This window comes from Papaver somniferum, unplaced genomic scaffold, assembly GCF_003573695.1.
Source record: "Papaver somniferum cultivar HN1 unplaced genomic scaffold, ASM357369v1 unplaced-scaffold_117, whole genome shotgun sequence".
NCBI classification, from domain to species: domain Eukaryota; kingdom Viridiplantae; phylum Streptophyta; class Magnoliopsida; order Ranunculales; family Papaveraceae; genus Papaver; species Papaver somniferum.
This window is the reverse complement of record NW_020620714.1, coordinates 2,707,250-2,734,658: the sequence shown is the minus strand read 5'-3', so window position 1 is coordinate 2,734,658 and position 27,409 is coordinate 2,707,250. Positions and strand designations below refer to the sequence as shown.

The 27,409-nt window shown below is 34.9% G+C and overlaps 1 protein-coding gene and 2 pseudogenes across 1 annotated transcript; all 3 read right to left on the bottom strand.

The window, feature by feature from the left end:
- Nucleotides 1-2,454: 2,454 nt before the first annotated feature.
- On the bottom strand, nt 2,455-5,214 carry LOC113329616 (annotated as a pseudogene).
- Nucleotides 4,262-14,376, bottom strand: LOC113329615 (annotated as a pseudogene).
- A 2,942-nt stretch (nt 14,377-17,318) lies between these two features.
- Nucleotides 17,319-18,033, bottom strand: LOC113329929. Its single transcript, XM_026576765.1, has 2 exons — nt 17,904-18,033; nt 17,319-17,815 (listed from the first exon to the last, which is right to left on the bottom strand). The coding sequence occupies exons 1-2, from the start codon at nt 17,991-17,993 to the stop codon at nt 17,561-17,563; spliced, it is 345 nt and encodes a 114-aa protein (XP_026432550.1). The 5' UTR covers nt 17,994-18,033; the 3' UTR covers nt 17,319-17,560.
- Nucleotides 18,034-27,409: the final 9,376 nt, after the last annotated feature.

The window sequence follows — 27,409 nt, the reverse complement described above, 5'->3', positions numbered from 1 at the left end:
AAGGTCTGTAAGCTAGTATTAAAGCAACATGTTCCTTTTGGTGAAAATCAACTAGGAACAAGTTTTCAGAAATAAAAGAGATTTTGAATTTAATCCTAGGACCCCATCTGTATTTTAAGGCGTACTTGATGTACTCCTTATCAAAAATAGACGTTGAGAAAACTCTACCCACTAGTGAAGTTTCACTATTAACCTCTTCGATGATCAAAGGGTAAAGAGGTTGAGGAGGTGAATCTCTATTTGAAGCGCGTCTAAGGATTGGTTGAGCATTTAAGGGTTGTAAACCCACAGGCAGTAAAATAGGTTGATTCATTAAAAGCACAACAGGAGATCGAAAGAAAGCTAAAAGAAGCAGTGCAAAGGAAAATAACCAAACTCTTATGGAGAAGAGTACAAAAAGAAAGGATAGGAAGTTCCACTGCAGAGAAAAATTGCAGGTGAAACTGGGATAGCGACAATAACGTTCAACATAAGCATTAAAAAGAAGCTGGTAAAAAATAAAGATAAGGAAAGAAAAGGACACGTAACGGAGAGAGGCAAGACCTGAGAATTAGAGGTAAGGCTTCCTATAGCAATAGGTTATGGTTTACCTGAAGAGGTATGGGTCTGTGCAGTACAAAACTTAGTTGTCAAAGAATAAGACAAGGAACCATCTTTTTGAAATTTAAGAAATTACTTTAAAAACAGACTGTTGCAACCAGTCCTTATGAAAAAAGATGAAAAGAAATCCAATTCTACATTGTATTGTAACTAATAATGCCTAACCAAAAGACAGACCAGTGTCTAAATCATTTGTGTTGAACACAAAACGCCCAATCAATCGACAAAACTCATACAATAGATTACCATTTAGATTACGCAAACTCAATGTTTGTTTTAACAAGCAGTCCAAGTGAAAAAAAATTAAAAAACAGGATTCCAAAGAGTGCAGGTTAAGAGTAATGACCAGTGTCATGAATCTTAAAAAACTACACCCTAAGATTTGTGATCCTGAAAGCCTTAGTGAACTTAAAAATTGAGAATTTAAAACACCTAGCTCAGAAAAACAAGAGGGCCAATTGACGGAAGTGAAAAAACATGACAAGTGTCATTATCTCACTGAAGCCAAGATCCAAAGCCAACCAAAAAACAAGTACCAAACGTAGCATTTGTTGTAGATAAGATGAGAACACAAGAAAACTTTTTGAGAAAAAGAAACTTGACCAGTACCCAAAACTGGTTTGAAATGAAGAAAAAAAACTCTTTACTAGCAGACCAAAAACAATTAAGGAAACAGACTTGTAAACTAACCAAAGTCAGGTTTCCTCTCTCAAAACAAGACGACTAAATTTCAAATTCAAATTTATTAAAATAACATTTTTTTAAAAAGTTACCGTTTGAAAAGTCGGAGCGAAAATCTTTGCCGGAAAATTAACATTTGAAAAGATGAGGGAATTTGCAAAGACATTCAGTAGTGAAATTGAGCATCTCCCAATTGGACGATTCCTGTATGTTACTCCATAAAGTAGAATATCAATCGAAAAGAGGAATAGCACTTAAAGAAAAAGAAAAACCAACAGTCTAGAATTCAGATGAATTATCAACTAGATTCAAGGAAAAGCCAAATGCATTTAACCAAAACGATTATAACAAAACCCTCTGTAACAGTCTCATGACTATGAGAAAAAAAAACTAGAGGTTTCATACTCAGGGAAGAAGAGTATGATGTCTACAGTTCTATTTTATGTGATTAAATATGTGTGTCGAGATCATCATAGGCAACAATCATTAACTTATCAAAACAAACGAAACAGGGGAAGAGTACATAGATGTAAACATGGAGGCTCAAAATATTGGAGAGCAAGGTTTTACAATTTTCGTTGAGCATCCGTCGTGTAACGGTGATCTCAATTGGAAAGAAATATGTGCAGGCCTCCATTTCTAGGTAAGACTGAAGTCTGTCTATTTCAAAAATTTATTTTATGCATTTTCAGGCGAATAGAAAGAACCATTGTAGTTTAAGTAAACCAAATGTACTGAAAACAGATCGATGGAAATTTTTTTTTTTTTTTTTTTTTTTAAATTCCTGCATAAAGATGTGACTCGGAAAATAATCAAAAGTATCAGTAAAAGAAAAGAAAAACATCCTAAAGAATCTGACGAAGAATTTCAGAACCTTTCTATTTGAGCAAATTTGTCGACCATAATTTCGACGCTTCCTATTTGAAACCAGGGGACTCATTGCGAGTTTACTCCATAGCCGAGCTTAGACGAGGAGAGAGGAGGGGAGAGGAGGAGAGAGGAGGGGGAGAGAAGAGGAGAGAGGAGGGGGAGAGGAGGAGAGAGGACTCACAAGTTTACTTCAAAGTTTACGTTTATCGGCCTCTGAAAAACTTCACTCAGTTTTTACTTTTACTTTCACTTTCACTTTAAAAAAAAATAATTAAAAAAACATGAAAAAACAAGTCTGATGGGATCCTTGAATGTCCGAATAGAGAATAGCCTCCAAACAAGATGCCCATATCAATCAAAACTAGATTTTTTGCCCGTGCTATGCACCGGGCCGACCCGAAAACCACTTTGCCTCGCCCCGTCCAAATTCATGTTTAGGATTTTTTATTTTGTGTAGCTCGGCTTCGCCTCGCCCCGTCCTGATACATGCTTAGGAACTTTTATTTGGTGTAGCTCGGCTTTGCCTCGCCTCGTCCCTTATGATTTGATTACAACAACCTGCATATTAAAAAAATATGACATTTAGCAAATACTTTGAGAATTGATCACACCAACCTGCATATTAAAAAGTATGACATTTAGCAAATATCAATGAGTTCTTTACAGCTTTCGATCGAAATTAACCTAATGGGATTACATATGGAGCATGATCACCAAACGATAGATGAAACTCTATATTATTTACTTAACTCGAGGAGTGACCATCTTCATTTTGTTGCACAACCATCAATAAATCATTCCATACATTAAATAGTTCCAGGTAAGCACCAATGAACACAATTATAAGGAACTATCCAGACAAATGATTATTGGTCATATTATTATAGAACAGAATTAACTAAGCAAATGAAATATATCTAGACAAATAGAATTACTGAACATCAGAAGCATAAAAAGAAAAAGAAAAAAGAGAAAAGCAAAAGCCCATGATACCAACAGGCACACTTGAATTTGTAATGTTTTAGCCATTTCATAAAAACTAATAAAAAGATATGGCAACAAATGAGAATATTCGAGTGAACTGAAAACTAACATGGGAATTCTCTCATGCCCTTTTGTTTTTCACATGTTTAGCAAAGCATTTCTTCAAACACCAGATTTAAGCTTGCTGCTGATTACTAAAGCTATTGCATCTCAATTCCAGCAAGACATTCAATTCTAAACAAACCATGTCTACTTAAACCATTCGTCGATTAAAACCAACGACATAGATCTCACTTGCTGTATATTTTCACGCCAACAACCATTGTCCATAAACAAACCAAATTCGAATTCAAAACCAACCCTTCTGGTTAACAATTCATGTACTAAATACTAAATTAAGACTCAGACTGTCAGCCCCCAGCCAACTGAGCTAAAATCCAAATAGATCCATAATGCATGTACTTAATGCTAAAATGCCAGTTCATGATGAGATATTCAGGGCACTAATCTAGTAACATGTCATGTTTGATCCTTGAAATAAAATAAAATCAAACAAAAACACCAGCATAATTGTTTTGATAATTGTATAGGAATGACAACGGTACCAAAAAATGGGTTATAATGAGAAATCGAATACATACATGTCTAAGCATCTGACTCTCTTTTTGCAAAGTTGAAAGTCTCTCTTCCAGTTCCCCATTCTTCTTCTCTAATTCTTTCACTTTCACTTGTAAATATGTCAAGTAAGCCTTCTTTCTTTCTCTTGCTTTTTATGCTAAATCTCTATTCCTCAGCAACCTACAATCCATTAACAACAGATTAATAAAAAAACCATTCAAATGGGGGCAGTTGCCCCCTTAGCCAGCCATTTCCAATCTTAGCTCCCCATGGAAAGAAAATTTTGATTAAGTGAAGTAAAGTATTTTACCTTTTGAGCCTTTTGTTTTCTTTGTCAGCTGGACTTCTTCCTCTTTTTGTTTGAGTACTACCTACTGTTGTTGATGTTTGAACCCTGTCTGGACCGGGTTCTCTTCCTCCTCCTCCTCTACCTGATATTGATGGACCCGTTCTTCACTTCCCATTTCTGGAACTCTTCTTATCTCCTCATCACTCTCTACACCTGCAAAATAAATAAATAAAAGAGATTCTGAGTCTTTTTTTGAGATGACCAAAATTTAAGAATCAAAGATCTAAATTGGAGCTAAAATAAGTTGCCCCATCGTTACAAAATCCATAACTCATATAGTCTAGGACATTTCCAGTAATTAATGCGTTTAACATGATATTCAAATAATCTCCATGAACAGTACACACTATTAACACCATTTGCTCCTGAACATGTAGGTACTCTTATTTTTCTTCTTCCTCATACTTAATCAATCATCTGCATGACCAACTCAATGCAGATACACTAACTTCAAGAAAACAATTTGAGGTATGATGATTGCTTACACCTATAGCTGTGCACCAGTCCATAAACTATAACACCAAAATGGCAGAAACTTTAAATTTAACAAAGCACATGTAATTAATAAATTTATAAGGATCAGAAAATGATTTGAACTCGCAAAACTTTAACCTGGAGCACAGTTCAGGATATGCAAAGCAATATGATATATCATTGAATTACCTGAAATTCTGCTTTTACTTCAACCCCTCATTCAATTGGCAGCAGCCTTAGAGTAGCATAAATACTAATCAATTCATTCAGGCATTTAAGCAAACACCGCTTGTGTACTCAACAATCAAATTCACATAAACCCATATTGAATCCTACTTCATTACAGATTTCAAATTTAACCAATTAACAGTGAAGAACAAATTATTAGAGAGAAACATACGTATTCCTTGTTTAAGCAAAATTACAAAAAAGAGAGATAAATTATTAGAAAATGCAGCAGTAAAAAGAAGGTGAGACAACACCTAAATCGAAACCTAATTCATAAAGACACCGTCGCTGATGTTTTTGTTAAGATTGAAGCTTAATTGAATAAAAATCAAAAGCATACCAAAAAACCCTACCTGAAACCTTTACTACCGCCAACCTTTAAACCTTGAAGAAATACTGAATGAATCCATTTAAAACTCCATCCCCTCTAAATCTCTAGGTTTCAAGAACATCAAGTGAGCCTATTAAAAGCAAACCCAACACCCTCCTTCTGATCAGCAGAGATACGATGTTGTCGATCAAAATCTATGGTTTGACATCTTAAACATGCGGCCATAAAAGGCTAAACAGTGCAATACTCCATTGGCTACTATGGAGATATGAGGTATCTGTGGAGGGCTGTTTTTCCAGAGACTCTTTTTTGAGACAATAACTCCTTCCTAAAATCACCCCAAGTGAAAGGCTTGTACATTTTAGCATTAGAAGATACTGGTTGGATGAGTTGTGGTGGAGAATCAATCATAACTTGACTACTTGGGCTAAGAAAATAAGCTGCTGATAATCTACTCCTCTCCTTGTTCACCACAGCTCTATGTACCACGCTCTTTAATCTCCCATTTGTCCATGCCTGCAATTTCAAAACACAACAACGAAAAGAACGACGACAATTTAAATTGAAGATTTGGTTCGCTTTACATTTTCAATGAATCACCTTTTCGCGTTAAAAAAACTCATGTGTACATTCATCTTTAAGAAAATATACCTCAAGAGTGTCACCAATATTGATAACAAAGGAATTTGGAATAGGTCTAATGCCAACCCATTGATTATCAGTAGGTCTAAGTACTTGGAGTCCTCCAACTTCATGAGCTTGTAATAAAATGGTTAGGGTGTGCGGATCTGAATGGCTTCCTAAACCTAAACATTTCTCTGGCAGTGGGCATTTTCGATATCGATTCACTCTTATCATTGTTGCTTCCTTTTCTTCTTTGAAATTTTTGCTGAAGAAATCACTTGGTAGTCCCAATCCGTCAGCTAACATCTCAAAAATGAGCATACTCAGCTTGTCCAATTCTTCCATATAAGCCAACATCGCATCACTGCACATACTCACAATAATGTTTCACTATGATTATTTAAATGTCATGTACACGTAAGATTCACATTGAGAAAATCCAAGAACCGATAATATTTCCAAATATCGCATAAATAGGGTACTTACCTGAATTTGTGATGATATTGATCACCATAGACCTTTGTTGCGAAGCCAGCTACTTGTTGAGGTGATTGAAGTAATTGAATAATTTCTGCCCAAGGCAAGTTCTTCCCATAATCCGGAGTAGTAGCACTATAACCTAATGGTAAACTGTTTAATCTACCACCTTCATTTTCTTCTCCATTGGAAGATCGAACAAATCAGTACACATATTTTTCATGTTCTCTATAATCTCAAGCTTAATACCATGATCAATCAACTTGAAAAAATCCCCATTTTTCACAAGCAACAACCATGTCATTGCACGTTTGTCGATAAACGTCGTCTTTCTTCCCCTTGATAACTTTACTTAGACTTATCATGGGTATGTTATCTCCATATTCGAAATCACTGTGATTGATCTCTGGCCATTCTTCCTGGGACCATACAAAATCTTTGACACTAAATTTTGAATTTGTTGATGAGAGACTCTCAACTTGCTGTCATTCTACTTGATCAATAAGATCCATAATTGAATAAATGTTATATGCCCTTAGGTTACTAATACATATTTACTCAAATAGGTGAGCAATTAATAGAGAGAAAAGAGAGGCACATTGTATACTCCAAGGTCCAACCTAGGATGTTTCACCATATGTCTTTTCAATAATGAATATCACAAGATTACTCATGAACTAATCAATGAAAACTTTGGATTTGAGTGCATATTCTATTTCGTTGTCTTATTTATTTCCTATGTAGATCCAATAATGGAAATTTGGAAGAAAAAAAGAAAAAAAAATAATAAATTATGATTAAATGCAACTTTAATATGGGGTAGGATCCAATGACATGATTATCTTGGAATAACCATGACATGGTTTGGCCATTTTTTTTTTACAAAATCCAAGCGACTGTGAGTTTGAAACTAATTTTTTGATGACATGTTCCTCTTATATAGTTTTATATTTCTGCCAAAAATAAGAGCACTAACCTCGATAAAATATATTTGGGATCGGGAAAAAATATTTTAACAAGATTATTTTATTTTTCGATGAATGAATTTATTATTCGTTCATCCGTAATTTAGAGTATATTTTTAGTTTTGACATATATGATTTTGATGCTTCCGAATCAGAAGTTGCAGAAGTGAAAAAAATATTCAATATTATTGGATGTCGTCTCTACCTTATACTATGGAAATGCGACGAATGTTGAATATCTTTTGAACTATATTAACGAAAATGACACAACTATAGAATCGCATGCTGACAAAAAAATTATCGAGTCACTAATAAATGATGAGATAGAATGATCATGCACTAGAATAAATTATCGAGTCACTAATAAATGTTGTTAAAAGAGGTATTTCAAGCAGGAATGACCATGAAAAATTTCTAGCTACAATATGTACAGAATATATCATAGTTTGTACGTGCATTCCAAAAAATTAAGGATGTGATGCATCTTTGTTTTGGCGTAAGGAAAAAATCAATTTAAAATGTATTTTATTTAAAGAAATGACTTCTGAGATGAACATTGTTGACCTGATGAAGTATTTTGCTATATTTATACATATTTTTTATATGAAATTTAGTAATTATTCATTTATATTATCACATGGTTTTTTAGGGTTTAAATTTTTTTATTCCTTAATACATTTAGGGAGTTTATTCATTTAGTCCCTTTTCCCAAGTCGGAATTATTCGTTTAACGAGGTCATTTATTTATCGAGGTTAGAATGTAAGTGTTATATACCCTTGAGTTGCTCCACCTTTACTAATACAACTAGATGAGCAATAGAGAAAGACAGACGCACACTGTATACTCCAAAGTCCAACTTAATGCATATTAAATATTAAAAGATTACTGAATTGTATCAATGAAAACTTTCGTAATCCCAATAGTCGAATAGATTCTATCAGTTACCGCGTCAAATTACCAGGGTCGGATCTATGTAGCGACTTGGGAGCCAGCCCAAGGTCAAAAAAAATAAATATACATTTGTAGCGTAATTGTGTCAGGTTACAAAAAATTGAACCTAAACAATAGGTTTACCCCAGCCTAAGTCAAACCAATTTGTTTTCAAGCCACCCCAATATTCATTTTCTGGTTTCGCCACTACAAATTACGAAGAGCTGTTTGGGGAATAGGAACTGAAGCACACAGGTCATGGCCTTGCAAATTCCAGTTGTGGAAAGACCTCATATAGGCCTTCCCTTATCGCCTGTATAGATGCAAATAGTGCTCAAAGATATTATAAATCCCTAATTAGAACACGTGATCTTTTATCCCTCATTCGGTCGAATTACTCGTTTAGAGAGGAGTATTTCCCAGATCCCCCGGTACAAGTCTCCAACCAATTCAAGTTGCAAACACCTCAACATATGGACAATTTCCAGACCAGCACCTTCAATCAAGCGCATCGAGGACCCCTACTATCAACTAAGCTCTTATGGACTCCATCAAAAGTATCGCTTTTCTTGTGGAAAGCATTGAACGAAGGTCTTCCGACCTTCGACTCCAAAATCACCCCGAAATGCAACTTTGATCCGAAGACCGCTGCTCACGGTCTGCTTCAACGTTTTGGTATTTTAGATTCATGGCATATCAATCAAAATGTAATTGATGAATCTTTGGGTACCATATACCCCTCATGTAATCGCCCTTTAAGTAATTTAATAGAATGCATGCTTCAAAAAAAAAAATATATTCAAGTTGCAAACAAAAAGAATTTTGGTTTGAGCAACAAGTATCATTTGTCAATTGTAGAGAATAAAAAAATTGACGCAAATTACAAGCATTGAAAAAAATGCTCCATACATAAGTTTGCTCAAATATATGAAATCATTGTATTAAATTTTTAAACTAAGAAGTTAAAATATGAAACAGTTCAATATCAGCATATGAAATCCACACAATGAGGAAAAGATAAAGTTACATTTGATAAAGTGGTCATTGTCTATATCTTTTACCTTAACGAAATTGTGAAAAATTAGCATTATAACCGGATGTATATATTTTTCTCTTAACCTTTAGTGTACTCCAATATCTAAAATTTGGTTTTACCCTCGTAACAAGCCTTTACTGAAAAACATATGATCTTGTTAAAGGAAACAATAACACAAGGTCAAGAGTGAAAGAGTGCGACTCTAAGAGTTTTTCTGAAGAAATTACCGAAGAAAAAATCCTTCATATTATAGGTTTGGAAGAAAAACAAGGTATGACTACTCATGTCCGGTGCATGTCTCAAAGTATGGAAAATCATCAGAATCATTCATATTATTTGGTATCAATTGGTGAGAGACTCTCAACTTGTTTTAAATTCCATAATTGAATATATGCCATATGCTCGTACCTTATTCTACCTCTACTGATCATAGAATGTATAGCTATATCGAGCGTATGAAACTATGAGTAAATGCAACTCTGTCTTTGGGCATAAAACTGTAAGAGCATATGGGAAGTTCTTTTATTCGGATTGAGTATTGTGACTCCTTCTTGGCTTGTATGGCGTTTGAATAATAAATAACAGATGCATTCATTTAATAAATAAGGAGAATAAAATCAACATAACGACACAAACATTGCCGGCTAGATGAATTTGTTATTGGATACCATCACCTTTAAACAATAATGTAATCAACTGACTCCTTGTTAACACAGGCAATCGTGACCATATTATAATATAAATTCCTCATTTTACTTACTCTGAACAAGTAATTATTGATAATTTTGATGGATTGCAAGAAAATATCATTATTTATTTTTGGTTTACTCCAACACTTCAACGGCAGATTACGAATTATAATAATATCAAACTAATGACACCTATTAGAGACCATGAAGTAGATAATGCAAACATACAAGTTCCAAGATGAAAGACCATCAGATGCTCGCGAATAGAACCTCAGAGAGTTTTGAGTGAATGAAAATATACGTGACTGATGCAGCCACCCTTTTATAGGCTCTCTAAAGAGTTACAATGGGTATAATTCATGTCAAGTGCATGCGAAACAACATCATAAATCAACCACATGTTTGTTTTGCGGACACCACATGCCACACGTTTGCTTTTCCGGACACCAGATGCAAATGGTTGCGGAAACTCAAAGTTACTTGCTATCGGTTGCAAAAAAATTCTCAGTTGGCCATACAATATTGGTGACTCCACTCGTAAAATTTAATGTTTCTGTCACCAAATCAAATTACCATGAGCCATGTGGGAAACAGAAACCGAGTCTCCAGCTTCGCAGATTCCAATTAAAAATGCAAAGTAGACCGCTTTGAAAAGCTTCCTAGAGACATCAGATCGGTTGATCCCATAGCATACATACGAAACCCACCATCCTCCGTCATTTATTCCGTGAACACAATCTGGAACCTCTGTTTCCACGTTGGCCTATTGTAGGCCGTGTCAAATCGCATGTACAGATCCACATTGTCCATGTGATTTTAAAAGCTGACTATCGTAGTGCAAAAAAGCTAACTGTAAACCCACACTAATCCTGTAGTGGAGGGGCACGGGGGCCACCTGTCTATTCATTTTGGGTTTTTTATGTAGTTTTTATTTTTCTCCTATGAATCTTACTGACATTTTTTATTTATAAAAAAAAAGGAACGAAAATAATAATAATTTTTATTCAGTCACTTATTTTTACTCTAAAAGGAAACACCATTTGTTGCTCATAAGAAATAAATTTGACTCGTTGATAAAAATAAAACCAATAGCATCCAAATTGCACTAAACTTTCAAACTCAGCCGTTTGCATTTGAAGTAAAAGTACGCAGAGATAATGGAGAATTAGCACAATGACAAGATGTAAATTTAGTTCTCGGCTTCTGGTTTACAAGTATCCAGAAACTTGTCTAACGTGCCTTGAACTAATAAACGGCCATTCTCAACCTTTTCACTAAAAAAAGTAAAAAAAAAATATGTCATTCTTAAAAATAGAAAATCATATAATAAACAAAAACAAAAATATGCTATTCTTAAAAACAGAAAATCATGTTATAAACAAAAACACAAGTTCAAAGGCGAAAAAATATTTACAAAAATAAATAAAAAGAATGTTCAAAAGCAATTCAACACGACTTCATGGGTTTCTATGAAGACGTAACCGAAGAACCCCTCCATATTACAGGTCTCAAAAAAAGAAAAGAAAAGGTATGACTGTCTCATGCACGTCAGGTGCATGTCTCACTGATTTCATCTCTTTCTTGAGACAATCTCCGACACTAAACTCAGAAGATGAAGACTCTTTGACATGGAACTCCTCACCAAAGCTTCAGCTAAAAGCCATGCTACAACGGGTTAGTGATGAATAAATTTCTCTTTTCCAATGAATAAATTTATTCAAGGAACTCGTCGTTTTTTTTAGGATAGCTTGTTATCGTAAGAATTATGATACATATGGTTGCCAAAACCGACATCCCTCATCATACTGATTTGTACTGCTCAATCAAACGAGTAGCATGGAGACGTGATGTAGGTACAACTATATTCTGGATGCTAATTTTATTGAGGATGAAGTTTTTCAAGCAATTAAAGTTTGGGACAAGACAAGGCTCCTGGTCCAGATGGATTCCCCATCATGTTCTTTCACAAATGTTGGAGCTTCATCAAAGATGATATTATGGGTACAATGGCAGAATTTTGTGAGAAAGGTTGCATTGATGTCAATCATAACGCCACTTTCATCACTTTGGTACCTAAAAAGGATCATATTGAAATTGTCAAAGACTGTAGACTTATATGTCTTCTTACAAGTGTCTACAAAATACTTGCCAAGGTACTTGTTACCAGACTGATGCTAGTTATGTCCAAGCTTATTTCTCCTGTACAATGTGCATACGATGAGGGCTGCCAAAACATAGATGGCTCTCATTGTTAAAAATTTGGTGGACTCTAGATTAAAATCTGGTAAGCTTGGTATTATTTTCAAAATAGATTTGGAGAAATTCTTTGATAGGATCAATTGGAGTTACTTGGAGTTCATAATGCGGAAAATGGGTTTCAGCAAGAAATGGATTAAGTGGAATAAATTCTGTTATTCTACTGCAACCTTTTTTGTTCTCATAAATGGTTCTGGTTTTGGCTTCTTCAGTAGCTCAAGGGGAGTAAGACATGGTTGTCCAATGTCTTCACCGCTCTTCAATATTGCAAAGTTTTTCTAGATACATTGACAGGGCTGCCAATTTTCTCAGCTTTTCAGTGGTTTTGCACTATGCAGATGACATAATCTTTTTTGTGGTTAACAACAAGGAAGAATTATCTAACTTATTCTCCATTTTACATTGTTTTGAATACATTGCAGGATTAAAAGTGAACAAAGCCAAAACAAGACTTATTGTTATTGGTGATGTCCCTCTTATTAATGATTGGATACTGAGTTGGGATGTGCAATTGATACATTTCCTTTCATGTGCCTGGGAATGCCTTTATGGGCAAAGTCTAACTCTAAATCAATATGGGTACTTGATATTGAGAAATCTGGTGCCAGACTTTCTGTTTGGAATCAGATTTCACTCTCTAAAGGTGTCAAGTTTGTTCTTCTTAAATGCATATTATCCTCTCTGCCCATGTATTGCTTCACTATTTTCAACATATTTCTATAAACAAGATTCTAGAGAAGAAAATGAGAAACTTTTTTTGGGGCACCAATTTCTCTCATCTTATCAAATGGGAATAGGTTTATGATGATAAAGAAATAGGAGGTCTTGAAGTGCTTAATTAAGGTACATGAATATCCCTCTTCTTACAAAATGGTGTTGGGGATTTGGAATAGAAAAGAACTAGTTATGGCACAAACTAATCTTTGAGAAATATGGTTGTAGCTATTCAAATTGGGTCCATGTTGCTGTTAATACTCCATATGGTGTATCTTGTTGAAGGACTAAAGCCGAAACAAGTGGTATGATTAATTGAAACTCAACTTTGAGTATTTATTTTGGGGAACTAATGTAATTCTTGAACGATAAGTGGGTTGGTAAATCTCCTCTAGAAATTTTTCTTATGCTCCTCTATAAGCTAAATAAACTACAATTTGGGAGTCTGGCTGATCATATTTCTTCAGAAGGTTCATGGAGTTTCGATCTCAGAAGGGCTTTAAATGATTTAGAAGTCATGCAGTTTACAGAACTTATCAACACCATTGGTTGCAACCACCTATTATTGATAACTTTCCTGACACTAGAAGATGGTCATTACATACTTCAGGGTGTTTCTGATGTGATTTGTAGATAGTGATAAATAAAGTTCGTTCAACTTGGACTTGTGTAGACTCGATTTTAGACTTAAATATTAATCCTAATAAATATATACAAAAAGATGATATCAATATCGGAGAAACTGGGACTTAGGATTCCACCAAACTCATAACATAAGGTTCAAATATTAATTTTTTTTAACAATTATAGCTCAACAAAGGTATGGACTCTTATTTTTGCCAAGGCAGATTCTTAAAGCATTAGTTGTAAATCCTAAGCATGGGACATCAAAACATCTACGGAAGCATGACCCATCAATCGAGATGACAACTAATTAAACAAAATCATAATTCAATTTTAATTAGTGCAAAAGTCATAAAAAGAATTAAATATAGTTACCCACGTATGATATTAGGCTTCCTCTTTCATCCCAGTGTTGGGGTTTAGCTCCTCATATAAAACACAGATTCAAAATAATAAATCATGGCTCAAAAGGTGTTTTTATTGAAGAGAATATATAAAACAGCAGATCTGCAACGGTGTATAGATGTTACAGAAGTCACCGTTACAGTTGGTGTTGCAATACTGAAGATATACTTTACTAATCAACAGGAGATACACCAACATTTAATCATCCAATAAGAGATACAATATCAGTAGGATGGATCATGCCGAACATCAACTGGATTAAAATTAACACAGATGGAGCAGCCAGAGGTCATCCAGGATTTGCAGGGGCGGGATTCATCTATAGAGATTCAGACGCACGAACCTTATTAGCTCTGGCACAACCACTGGGAATTACGACTGCATCAACTGCGGAAACTTGGGCGATGTTCTTAGCTTCAAGAACAACAACAGAAAGACAATGGCCAAGAGTTATCTTTGAAACCGACTCAGAAAACCTACGATGTTTCATCACATCATCTACCCTGCCACCTTGGCACATGGCAGGAATGATTGAGGAAATAAAAATTAGATTCCAACAGATCCCGCAGGCGGCCATTCAACACAACTACAAAGAAGGAAACCAAGCAGCCGACGGACTGGCCAATCACGCAGCAGATAGAAGTCAAACAGGAAAAACAACAACCAAAATATGGGACCAGGCAATCCCATTTTTCATTAGTCAAATTTTATTTTTCGACTCGGTGGGTACCACGTACCCACGACAAATTGTAAACTAATTTCCTTTAATAAATAGCATGCTTCCAAAAAAAAAAAAAAAAAGAAAAGGAAATTATTCGGCTTCTTTGGTTTCAAAATCAACATGGCATGTGAACACCCAAAACTTAAGTACCTTGGTGGATTTGTGGTCCATATCATTAGGAAATGTGCATCTACATGATACAAACATTAACCCCCTTTGGCTATCAAACGACCCCCCGAGAGTCCAAAAACAGACACAAGTACTTCATGCGGAAAATTTAATCAATATTACACGAAAATGAAAAAGTAATTTCAGATAACATTAAAGGGATATATAATAGAGAGGACACAAGTACTTCAACTGGAATTGTGCTGGCATGGTTGATTATTTGACCTTGATGACTATAATGTTTGCAAAACTTGTATATCTGCTGCTATATACATGTTTCATTGTAGGTCTGTCTTCACCCTGTAGGTTAAAGAATTTCCTGGTAATCTCAGCTACCGCTAGGACCTCATCTTGGTCTCCATCACCGGCAACCTTTGCATCAATAAGTGGGTACACGTTGTTTCTTTCCATCAAACAAGTGAAATATGTTGCAAGACTTCATTGTGCCTCCGGTCTCTGAAGGCAAAGTGGTTTCTCGCCCGTTAAGAGTTCCGCAAGAATTACACCAAATATACACGTCACTTTTATCTGTGAGTTGGCTTGTGTTGAGGTATTCCGGATCCAAATATCCCAATGTTCCATAAACCTTGACGCTCCAAAATCTGAAAACTTAGCTGTGCAATTTTCATCATCTAATAATACTGGTGGACTTTATATCTCTGTCAATTATGGGCGGAGATGCTGCCAGGTGTAAATATGCGACTGCATTTGCGACCTCGTTTGCAATCCTCAGACGAGTTTGCCAAGTCATGGAAGACATTTCAGTAGAATCTTGCGTGTAGTGGATATGTTGAAAAAGTGTTGGAAATGTGATGAGACATGTCTCAAAAATTGTATATCTTAGCGACGTTTATTTATTTTTTATTTTTTTTACAGAAGCTTTTCTAAAGGTAAAAAGGTAATCCCTTATCCAACTATTTTACATAATGATTAATTTATTCCTGATTAATAAGTGTTAATTGGGTGATTAATTGATGTTTAATGAAATCAAATTAGAAATCAACTAATTTTGATTCATCATCAAAACATTATTTTTTTTTATTTTTTTTTTGAAAAAAATCATACCAGAATCGATATATGTTCATGTTCTCATAGACCGATTTTGGGTTGATTTTTTCATTTCATAAAAAAAAACAATCAGAATCGGTTTTTACACATGTACACAAAAAACCGATTATTGAAAAAATAATCGAACATAATTTAAATCATAGTCGATCTGAAAATGAGTATAATTTCATATTCGATTTCAGTTTGCGTATAAATTTCATACTCATTTTGAGATCGAGTATGAAATCATAATCGTTTTGAAATTGTGTAAAATCATACTAATACTCATTTTCAATTCGGATATAACCAGAATCGGTTTACACGATACACACATAAAAACCGATTATTGACATTGCACAACAGGAATCGGTTTATAAAAGTCCTCGTGTAATCCGATACTAACAAAAAAAAGATACATAAAAATTGGAAAAAATTTCTTACAACAATCGGTTTACTCGATACACATATAAAATCCGAATCTAGCATTATACATCAACAATCGGTTTTTATAAGTGCTAATGTAATATGATTATGGGATAAGCAGTTATGAATTCAAAAAGTACACAATCGGTTTTTGTAGACACACATGTAGTCCGATTCTAACAAAAACAAGTTACAGAAAAAAGGTTATCCCTACCGTAACTGAATCGGGCTATGTGGACATTAACATTGACCGATTCTTGTTCAAATTTCTCGAACCAGAAAACATATCTAGGACAATCGGTCTTTGTGGGCATGAACATAAACCGTTTCTATTTGCAATCGGATCACATGTACATTAACATTACTTGATTCTGGTAACCCGAAAAAATTTAATTTCAAAATTTTCAATTTTTGAGCGATGACATGTTACTAAAACCTAGTTTAGAGGATTGTGTTGAGAAGAAGAGAAGAAGAATCAGTTGAAGTGGAGATGGAAATGAATTTAATTTTGATATTTAATTTTATGATTTTAGTTTTATAATTTTAATTTTAGTTTTTAGTTTATGATTTGATGTGATAAATTAGTAGTATTAATATTTGATAGAGGATATAGATTGGGATTAAATTTAAAAAGTGAGAGTACCTTAATACTTTTATCTAATTTTGTCACGTACATAGTGACAGGGCCAGTTAATGTCTATAGGTCCCAATTTAGCCAGGTTTCAAAATCAGTTTTGATACATACACTTCCAAATGTACACCGTGAGGGAATCCAACCGCAGAAATGTCACTCTCTCTCCATTGGGATAGGGGTGGGAAGAAGTGGGCCCCACCCCTCCATTCACACACAACACACTTCATTTTTGTTTCAAAATACCCTTACGTTACGCAAAAAGATAGGTCAATAAAGATGTTCTAATAAGAATTCAACAATTATATCCAGCTAAACCTCCATTCAGTCCATTCAGCAAATTCTCGGAAACATTCAACTTTCATTTATAGCCTGTTTGGCGAATGGAAGTAGAAGTAGTTTTTCAAAAGTCAGGAACAAAACCAATTTGCCTCCCAAAAAAGTTATCCGGCCTATATTGGAAGCGCTTGGAAACAAAAGATGACGACAATAATAAGCATTAAAGCACTGCAAAACCAAGTCCCAAAATGACATTTGTATGTAACTATTTTCCCAGAAGAAGACATACTGCAAAACACAAAAGGAAGAAACACCAAACCAAAATACTTGATTTCCCAAGAAAAAAGTCTTGCTCAGAATCCAAGAAAGTATCCGTAATTAGTTGGCTAGATCTAGTAACTTTTCATCTGTCAAGTTCTAGTAAAGCTTATAATATCACCTGCTAGCTTTCAATAAAACACCATTTTGATACTTGAAGAAGCTGTAGCAACCAGGAGAACCAGCACTAGAACGGAATAATGGAGAAACTTTCTCCAAAACCTTTGCATTTGTCAACAAATAACTAAGAAGTTTGAGCTCACCATCACATCCTTCGGCTTCTTTAATACCGACATACTTGAGGTGAGACAACATTCCCGGTGATGACAGTCCTGCTTCCCAGTCATCTCCAACCTTCGATAATTGTATTGACTGCATGGAACCAATCACAACTGATAGGTCACTTTCAAATGTTACACAAATATAAAGATTGTCGAATGAGTTAGATGAAAAACATTACCTCCTCCGATACAAGAACCAGCTGAGTTATATTAGGAGAAATCTTGAGTAAGTAGGCTACAGCTCGCAAACAACCACTTGTACCCCACATTGCCAGCTTCAGGGATTGTAGGCCACATAAGTGAGGTGGTTGACAGTCTAATAAGTCAGGAGCTTGTGATAAAACCTTAAGAAACAAAAGGAAATTCTTTCAATAATGGGGCAACTAATATCTCGCGAAAAATAGTAAACCAAAACTACTTAAAAGAGCATCATAAATAACTGGAAAACAGATTAATACTAATGAAGCTATATAAACAATGTCATCTCTACTAGATCCAAATAACAAAACTTTTGTTGTCATCCTTATTCTAGACTTAAGAAAGACACACAAAAATGGCAATCATCTTGATAACCAAGATGTATAGTTCATAAAAGCTAAAAACCTCTTACAAGTAATGAAAGTGACTTGTTTATAAGAAGCAGCACCTCACTTGTTCTTCTCATAAATTTGATTAGGCAGTAAGACATATAGTTACACCATTTCGGCAAATATGTTCAGATATTTAATTCATAGAAGAAAGGAAGCACCCATACCTCAAGACATCCAGGTGTAAGTTCCAATTTTTTCACCATATAAACCGTTGCTAGAGATTTCATCATACGTTTAGCATACACGGCCTTTTCAATTGAAAGAAGTTTCATATATGTAAATGCATTCTCATCTTAAGAATTGTCTTTCAGAAACACATAAAACCTTGCACCAGAGAGTGGACAACAGATTTGTAGAGAACAACCTTGTGTCAAGAAAGATATGCAAGAAAATTCTTCTAGATTTGGAGCATTTAACTTGATAAGGTTAGGCGTAGTATCATTTAGCTGACAAACATACACAAATTTCTTTAGGCTGACAGAATCAACAATCAAATTCCTTAGCTTATCAATTTGTATATAACAATTACATACCCATAATGTTTCAAGAACTGGACAACTTGAAAAGAGTCTTTTATAAAATTCTACATCGAAGATTGATAATCCATCCAGAAGTAGTTCTTTAAGCTGAGGTAAATTCGTTGATCTTGGCAGAATAATATCTAAAAATCTGTGAGGATCCGATACTTTTATTACCAGCTTTCTCAATGATTTAGAATTCAGGAGTAGATGAGGAATTTCATATGCGGAATCAGGGCATTGACTCATTACTAAACTAATCTCTTGAACATCACGCTTAACGGCATTAAGCCACCACATATTCACACTCATTAACACCATACTATCGTCGGCAGAGACGTGTCCTCCCAATTCACACTAAACTTCTGAATATTGGTGTCATCGCGAAATGTGAATACGAAGTAAACAAATTCTATGAACCCCTTATACTATTGAAATTCAAGAAGGGTAGAGATTTCCAAATACGAATCCATCTTTTGGACAGAACACTAGTTTGAACTGCAATTTTAGTATCAACGAAAGAGAGAACATGATGAAGTAGATTATCAGGTAACCTACCGATTCTATCTTCCACATTAGAACATGGGGATAAATTTCTTGTTTGTTCCATTCTTTAACCTAATCTGAAAAGTGTAAACCTCAGAAAACCCCCAAAATTATTTGTTCAAAACCCTAATCTCCAATTTTCTCAATGAATCACCCTGAGCAGATACAAAAACCTAAACTCCAAATTGGTAGAGAACTATCATTTTTGGATCAAAAACCCGGAATTAAAAGATGGAAAGAAAAGAAGAAGTGCCTATTGAGTATAGAAATGGATGATGAGTAACAGCTCTTCAAGTGTAATTGCTTAAACTTCAAACTCCAAATTGAAGTTTTCTTCAAGTAGGAATGTGATAAGGTGACGATTCCCCAAAATTCTAGTCTGAGCTGAATTCACAGGATTGAAAGAACCCTAAACCCCCAATTCGATCTGAGTTGCTCGAAACGCTGCTTGAAACACCCAAATGTGAGGAAAAATGCGAAAAGTTAGAGAACTTATTAATAATTTTATTACACCTCTTTTACCCCTGTGTGGGAAAATGTTTAATACACCTAAGAGATGTTATGGGCACTATATTCTCTTGTATTTTGTTTATTTTATGCAATTATAATTGTGTTTCCAAAATGAATAATTGTGTTTCCAAAAAGATATTGAATTTTATCGTTCATGAGAAAAGATAAATAATACTAATAAATAAATAAAATAATCGTATATATTTCAAGTTTCCTTGATTTGGTTGGCGTGTTGCCATTCTTCTTGAGTCTTTACTCTCTTCTTTTACTTTAATAAATTGGGTTTTTCAATACAAGAATATATTTCCTTAAAAATCATCACTACACTATAAGATAGAAACTTCTTGGGACGGCATAAAATGAGCCCGAAAAGACCAAAAGTAGTTCCAAAAATGTTCAACCGTCACTAATACTATTTGGGACGGCTTTGTCTTTGTTTCCGCCGTCACTAATATTATTTGGGACGGCTGTGCTTTCTAGGCTACCAAGATTTTGCCTTGGGGCATTACGGTTACTGTGGAAACAAACTAGGATGTATCACAAGGACTTTTAGATCTCTGAGGAAAAAAAATAGTTTAAACTGTAATTGTAAGGGAAGTTTTTGTTAAAATCTTAAGAAGATTAAGGGGAAGATTTATATAAAAACCTAATTCAGTATCTTCAATGCAAATATCTAATGAAAAACAGAAAATTTGATAAGATCCTTATCGTGTTCGCTCACAAATTTTTCTTTCTCCCTTCCTGTTACTGCAAACGATACCACTACAAGGCCCTATACTTTGGACGTGATATCACCATTTTGGTTTATCATAGGGTTAATGATTTGAAACCTGACAGAGTACATATCTTCTCTTGCTAACATAATCTTTGCAATAAATTTACTTATTTTTGAAGCAGAGATCTTGAGTATATGGTAGTTTCCTATCTCCTTTACTTGTTATATATTTTTTACGTTTCTTCCTTAGTTCTCTGCTCATACTTGATTTTAATAAAAGAAAGAGTCATGCTATCACGGTCGAAGCCGCGTGATAGTCAGGATGAACTCACATCTATCAGCCATTGGATCTAAATGATAGCTATCTGATGCGAAATTTAAGAAAAATCTATTATTTTCAGTATTTTATTATTTAAGCAACCATAAGATTTATATCTATTTAAGGAAAAAATTTCAGTCCTCTAAATTTCGATCATATAGAATAAGAAGTCTTCCATTGTATTTCAGGTGCAGTTTTGGATCACAATTTTCGTGATTCATATTACAAAATTTCAAATTAAATTATCAATTTCTGTTATAGTAAAAAAAAAAATTTGATACCCTAGACTAGTGGTCCCTATACTACATCCAAACTCCTTAGATTGCAGCGGATTTTGGAAGATGCAGGGTTCGAACCCCTACCTCCGTGGTGGGAGGGAGCATGCCAATCACCAGATTACTTGGTGATTGGCTGTGTTATAGTAATGATACTTCTAAATTCTGATACTGACTATAAACTTAAAATTAATATTTATTTTGCTTGAAATAAGAACGTCAACAAAAATATGTAGATCTGAATTTTGATCCCCATGATTATGATTAACTAGAGCATTCAAAAATAAATAAAATAAAGAGTTCTGATCATTTCACTTCTCTGCTGGTTAGTAGAAGAATTATGAAACGGTTGTTCATACTTCATAAATCAAATAAAAAGTGTAACTCTAAAAGATTTGATTCTCCATGAAGGAAACCGTACCCAACCATTATTTTGAGTTCATACAACCATTCCAACCATTTTTATCAATACAACTCCTATTTTAAAAGTAAGAAAGATATCCAGCTTCATGTTATTTCTTCCCACACATGATTGCTTGTACCATGAATAAAAATGTCACAATATTGAATCAGATTACTTTGGAACCACCATTTGACCATCATTAAAGTCTGTCATCCAGCCAACCGACGTAACTACCTGCTAGTCCAATGCTCCAAGAAGTCAATGATCGGTCAGTGGTCAAAGTCAACGATATGTCAATGGTCAAAGTCAAAGACCAGTCAACGATCAAAGTCAACTATCAATCAACGGTCGAAACCAACATCAAGCGGTCAAGACTCAGCTCCCCGGCCATGTCCCCCGGCCAAGTTCACAGGCGGATTCCTTCATCCAAGTCCTTCATCCAACTTGTCATCCTCACTGTCAATCAGTTTCCAGCCAAATTGCCAGTCGTACTGTCAGCCAGCCTCCATCCAGTCTTCAGCCATGTCTCCAGTCAAGGCAGTCTGCCAGTCAAAGATCGATAGTCGCGGTCAACGGCGAAAGTCAACCCTGTCAGTCAAAGTAAAGATCGTTGGTCAAATCCACAAGCCCAATTCAGTTTGGCCCATTTCCACCGATCTAGAGCAAAGACCTTGGAAGAAGATTCTGGATGACTTGCTGCCCAAGTTACTTGCGGAGGAAGTTTATCTCGAAATTAGGGTTTAACCTAGATATTCAACTGTATAAATAGAGGGAATTATAACCCTAATGGGAGACGCCTTGATAGAGAAAAATACACCAACGAACCCTAAAAGGGATCAAAAATCCATTGTAACCCTAACATCAATAAAATATCTCTCCTTACGGGGATTCGTCCGAGGATGTAGGAAAATCATGTGGAACCACGTAAAATTCGTGTCTATCATCTTTATGCTTGTTTTGTGTTATTAGCCCTAGTTTCCGTCATCATCACCAAAATCATCGTGTTTAGTGCCTGGAAATATTTCTGGGTACACACATTGGCGCCGACTAAGGGGAAAACGAGAAAAATAATCGTGTTCTCTCGTTGAGAAAAATATTACAAAAAGCTTAAAAATCGTGTTTGTGAGAAAGCAGTTTGAACGCAGTCAAAAACCACTGCTGTAGTCCAGTTGATCGAAACTGCCGCAGCCCAGTTTGATCGAAACTATTGCAGTCTAGCTGATCACAACTGCTGCAGACCAGATAATCACAGTTATTGTAGTCTAGTTGATCGCAACTGGTGCAGTCCTGATTCACAGTTCGAGATTTGCTGAAACTGTTACCTTCTGAAACCACTGAACTACATCACAATAAAATCTGACGAAACTGTTGCTAGGACGTTCGGTCCGCAACAAAAGATGGAGCAAAAACACCATTAAATCTATTGTATAATGTTCGATCCGCAGCATGTTAAAATCAAAGTTCGAAGAATTTATCCACATATAAAAACCAATCTGATCTCATACATTGGTCATCCTTGATCTTTCGACTTGCAAATGATTTGGCAACTTCAAAGGTGTACAACTGCACATTTAAGTACCGCAGCTTTATTGTGATAATACTAAGAGATATTTTGTAAAAGGGGCGGATGTTTAATGCTTAATTAGGGTCTGGATCGTGAAAGATGCACTTGATGCAAAAGGGTCATTGACTAGCGGAAGACAATTAGAAAAACGTTAGTTGACTTTATATATCGTCAAAAGCTACATCTTCTTCGTCCCTTTCCACCTTCTTCCCAATTCTTGTTTATCTCAAAAGCTTTTGACAACCATACAGAGTTACAATCCATTGTTGCTGCTACTACAACAACAACTCCAGTTGAAGCTTTTGATGGTTCTATTAAAGAACATTACAGTCCACTTGGTGAACTACGGCAATATATCACATCTCTCTCACTGATCAAAGAAATCCCCAATTCTGAAATTTTCCGAGCATTTTCATTTATCTTCTAGTGGTGGTGACTACGGAAACACAGATTTAGGTAGGTGAAACTTATATAGAGAATTACTCACGGATCTGTATGATTTTTTTTTTGTTCCATTTATGCCTGCTAGGATTTTTTTTTATTTGGAGAATCTGGTAAAAAAAACTTGAGTCATGAACTCGTTATATTTCAATTCATTGATTCACGTAAGTCTTAACTTTTGGAATCACTTGTGATTTCATTTTTAGATAATAAACACCCAAATCCTGGTTCGTATTATTCTCTCCGGGAGATTAGTTTTGGATATGTGTACGCCGGATCTATGCGAAGAAGATACAGCAGTTCAGATGTTCGACAAAATGTCACTGCGTATTTCTCCAGTTAAGTTTATACCTTCGTTTAAGATATTGTGTCATCTAATCATTTCGCAGGGGTAATATGGTAAAATAATTAGACGGTCAAAGTTAGTCTTGAACCTTTTGCATCAACTGCATTTTTTACGACCCACCCAAACCCTAATTAGGCATTAAACATCCGACCATTTTATAAAATATCTCTAATACTAACTGGTAGATGTTTATGATGTCAAATATAGAAAGAGCTAGAAAGAGGAGATACTGTAACATCATACAATGTTGCATTCATGAAACAGGTGTCTCGGAGTCTGTTGCCCGTGAACATATGCAGCATCTGATAAGTTCTTCATGGGAAAAAATAAATACAAGTCTATCGTCTTCACAGGATGTTTTCTGAAGTTCCTTTATCAACACTGTCCAAAATGTAGCTAGAATGGGACAGTATACGTACCGATTTGGAGATGGTCATGGCATACCAAATCGCGAAGCAAAAGATCGGATAATGTCCATTATTGTTAAACCCATTCCAGTTTAAGAGATGGAAGGCTGAAAAAAATTAATATTTTTTTAAAGTTACACGAAATGTAATTCCTGTGTGTTAGAGTCGTTGTAAAGAGTTCTCTAAAATTCAAAGCTGTAGAGAAATTAACCAAAAGTATACTATAGCCTATAAATAGGCATCAAGACCACTCGTTAGTTTTTGAAGAAAGACGAAAGTAAAGTTTGATGACGGTGATCACTGATCATTCTTTACTTCACGACCCGACGTGTTATCTTACATCTGCAAGAGTTCATAATGTCTATTTTCTATATTCAATAACAGTTCCTCTTCGCAGTGTTTTAGATTAATCTTAAGACTTCCTTCACTTCACTGGTAGCTTTACAGTTTCTTAATAGTTAGTGTGAAATTAGCATCCACACGACACAACTGCATTGTTCAATGACGTCAATGGTGTTTGAATTCAGTTAGTTTTGTATGAAACTGCTAACTAAATTACTATTCAAGTCATTTCCCCTTTATCGTATAAACCACCTTCAGCTTTTCTCGAGTGCTACTTCCTTTTCCGATGTACCTACTTATCTTCTGTAAGGCCTATTGTAAAACGGATTTGGAGAGTAGTATGATGATAGATATTTTATTCACTGAAGTGGTATTCTATTCTGCAAGTAAAGCGCAAAGTGCTTCAGTTAACTCATGATGGTGTGATATCTAGATTGCGATCCATCAGCCAATGAACTAGTGACCTAAGACTTTCCAGACCAATGTTCGTGGAAGACCCACGCTCTGACAGTTGAGTATCAGAATGTTGGGTTTAATATTGAAGACTTTTAAAATGCCTTGTAGGAATATTGTTAAGGTTTGTGGAATGCTATTTCAAATTGCCTCCTAAATGCTGTGGAATTTAAGTGACATTTGAATCTTGAAAGGTTTAGTCGAGTTCTTTGTTTTGGCCAAAGTAGGGTTCTCCATTCCAGTTTGATTGGTAGTAAATTTGGTTCTTTTTGTTAATATAGTTCTTTGTTGTATAGAATCTGAGTCCCAACGCAATAAACGAAATGAATGAAACAAGAAACAAACTAGACCTTCAACAAATGACATTCATACTGTCTCCCGAAGAAGATAGGAAAACTGTGGACGAAAGAGCTGCAGAGGTGTAATTGATGCTATGCTTTTTGGCAGGGCAGGTGAAGAGTTATGACATATATGTCTCGGTACACAATGATGAAGTGATATGTCGTGCCTGTATTGATTCTTTCTTTTTGTGGATAGAACTAATGTAAGGTGTCGCAACACATTTAAAATGGCCTTTCCTTTCCATTCCGACATCTATCTACTGAATCAATGGTGCTAATGATAATTACCCATATTGCGTCGTTCTTTTTTTTAATTAATTAATTAATTTTGATTTTTCTTAAATTTTGTTAATTTTTTTATTTTAGGCTTGGCATGCAAAAGCAAAATGATATTTGGCCTTAAAGGGAACATGTTATATGCTAAGTAGTTACTTCCCAAAACCTATCAAGGACTACAATTATAACAGAGTTTACAAAAAAGAACAGTAAGTCTGTTGATAACCGTCCAAGGACTATAATTGTGTATTGTGGGGTTTACTTGCAGATGATTTGGGAACATCAAAGAATCAAAGGTATATATGAGTAGCACATTTAAGTTACTAGTGGTGTTAAATTGTTCCCAATTTTTCACATTTAAATTGCGATAACTCTACCATACATGTACTAGTTAGAAATATCTCAATATAAATGAATGGAACAAGACAATATTCGTACCGAAAGATAGGAAAATTGTGGACGCAGAGCTAGCTAGAGTAGTAGTGAGACTTTGAGTATTAGGACCTCAATTTGTACTATGATTTTAGCCGGGGCATGTGCAGAGCTCTGATATGTCACAATAACTATACTTTTGATTGATTGAAATGTAGCAAGACAGCAACTAACCAACTAGCACAGTAATTAGGTTGTGACACAGCAGTGATGAAGTGATATGTCGTGCGTTGCCTTCATTGAATTTTCTTCTTTTGAATAGAACTAATGTAAGGTGCACATGGTGGCGAATCTAGGATTTCTAGACAAGGATAACAAACAAAATAATATACACCAAAAAAAGTTACATTTGAAACTCTATAAATTAATGTTGTTGGAACCACCAGAATTTATTAATCAAACGAGATACCAATAAATTATTAATTTATATATTAATTAATTTTTTATTAACTTATAATAAATTTAACATTGATCAAATAATAACATAGCAAGGTTTAGACAATTTATATATTAATTAATTTCTTATTAACTTGTAGATAAATTTAACTTTGATCAAATAATAATATAGCTAGGTTTACACAATTCAGATGAACACTTAGACGGTGATATCAGTCAAGACTTGCAGAATTTAATCAAAAAGTTGGATTATCATAATCCAGTGAATGTCAATATGTCGTGAATATCTGAAAGAAAATGAAGTTACGCAATTCTTGACTGATGAAGGAATAATTGAGAGCGTTAAAGAATGGAAAGAAGATGATGAAAGTTCTACAATGATCCCTCTTCACGAAACGAGGTTGTTAAAGCGATAATCACAATAAACAATTTTCCACTGTGCTGTGAGAAACAACACTAGAAATTCTTACAATGGTAAGAAAAATTAGTTCAGTATGATATTGATTTTAACAAAAAACATATGACAAATGATTTATTTTTCTAGAAATCTTCATAATATATTAGTGTATTGAATATATATATATATAACGGGTACTTAGCTCAGCTGGTCATCCCCGTTCCCCAAAGTTACATGCGTTCCAGGAGGTCCCAGGCTCGAGCCCCCAATGGCGTAATATTTCAGAAATTAACATGGAAGGTAGAATTAGTTTTCCCCCCTTGTGACACAATCTCATCCCCCCATCTGCTTCGAATCCTTGGCTATGTTACCCATGAGGTTCCCTGGTAGGATAGCACAACAACCTGTTCAATT

Bases quoted from the DNA above. Each gene is read 5' to 3' on its own strand.
- LOC113329929 (XM_026576765.1), bottom strand. From the start codon at position 17,993: ATGTGGGGTACAAGTGGTTGTTTGCGAGCTGTAGCCTACTTACTCAAG. The intron at 17,816-17,903 runs GTAATGTTTTTC...GGTTCCATGCAG, and splicing joins TGGTTCTTGTATCGGAGGAG to TCAATACAATTATCGAAGGT.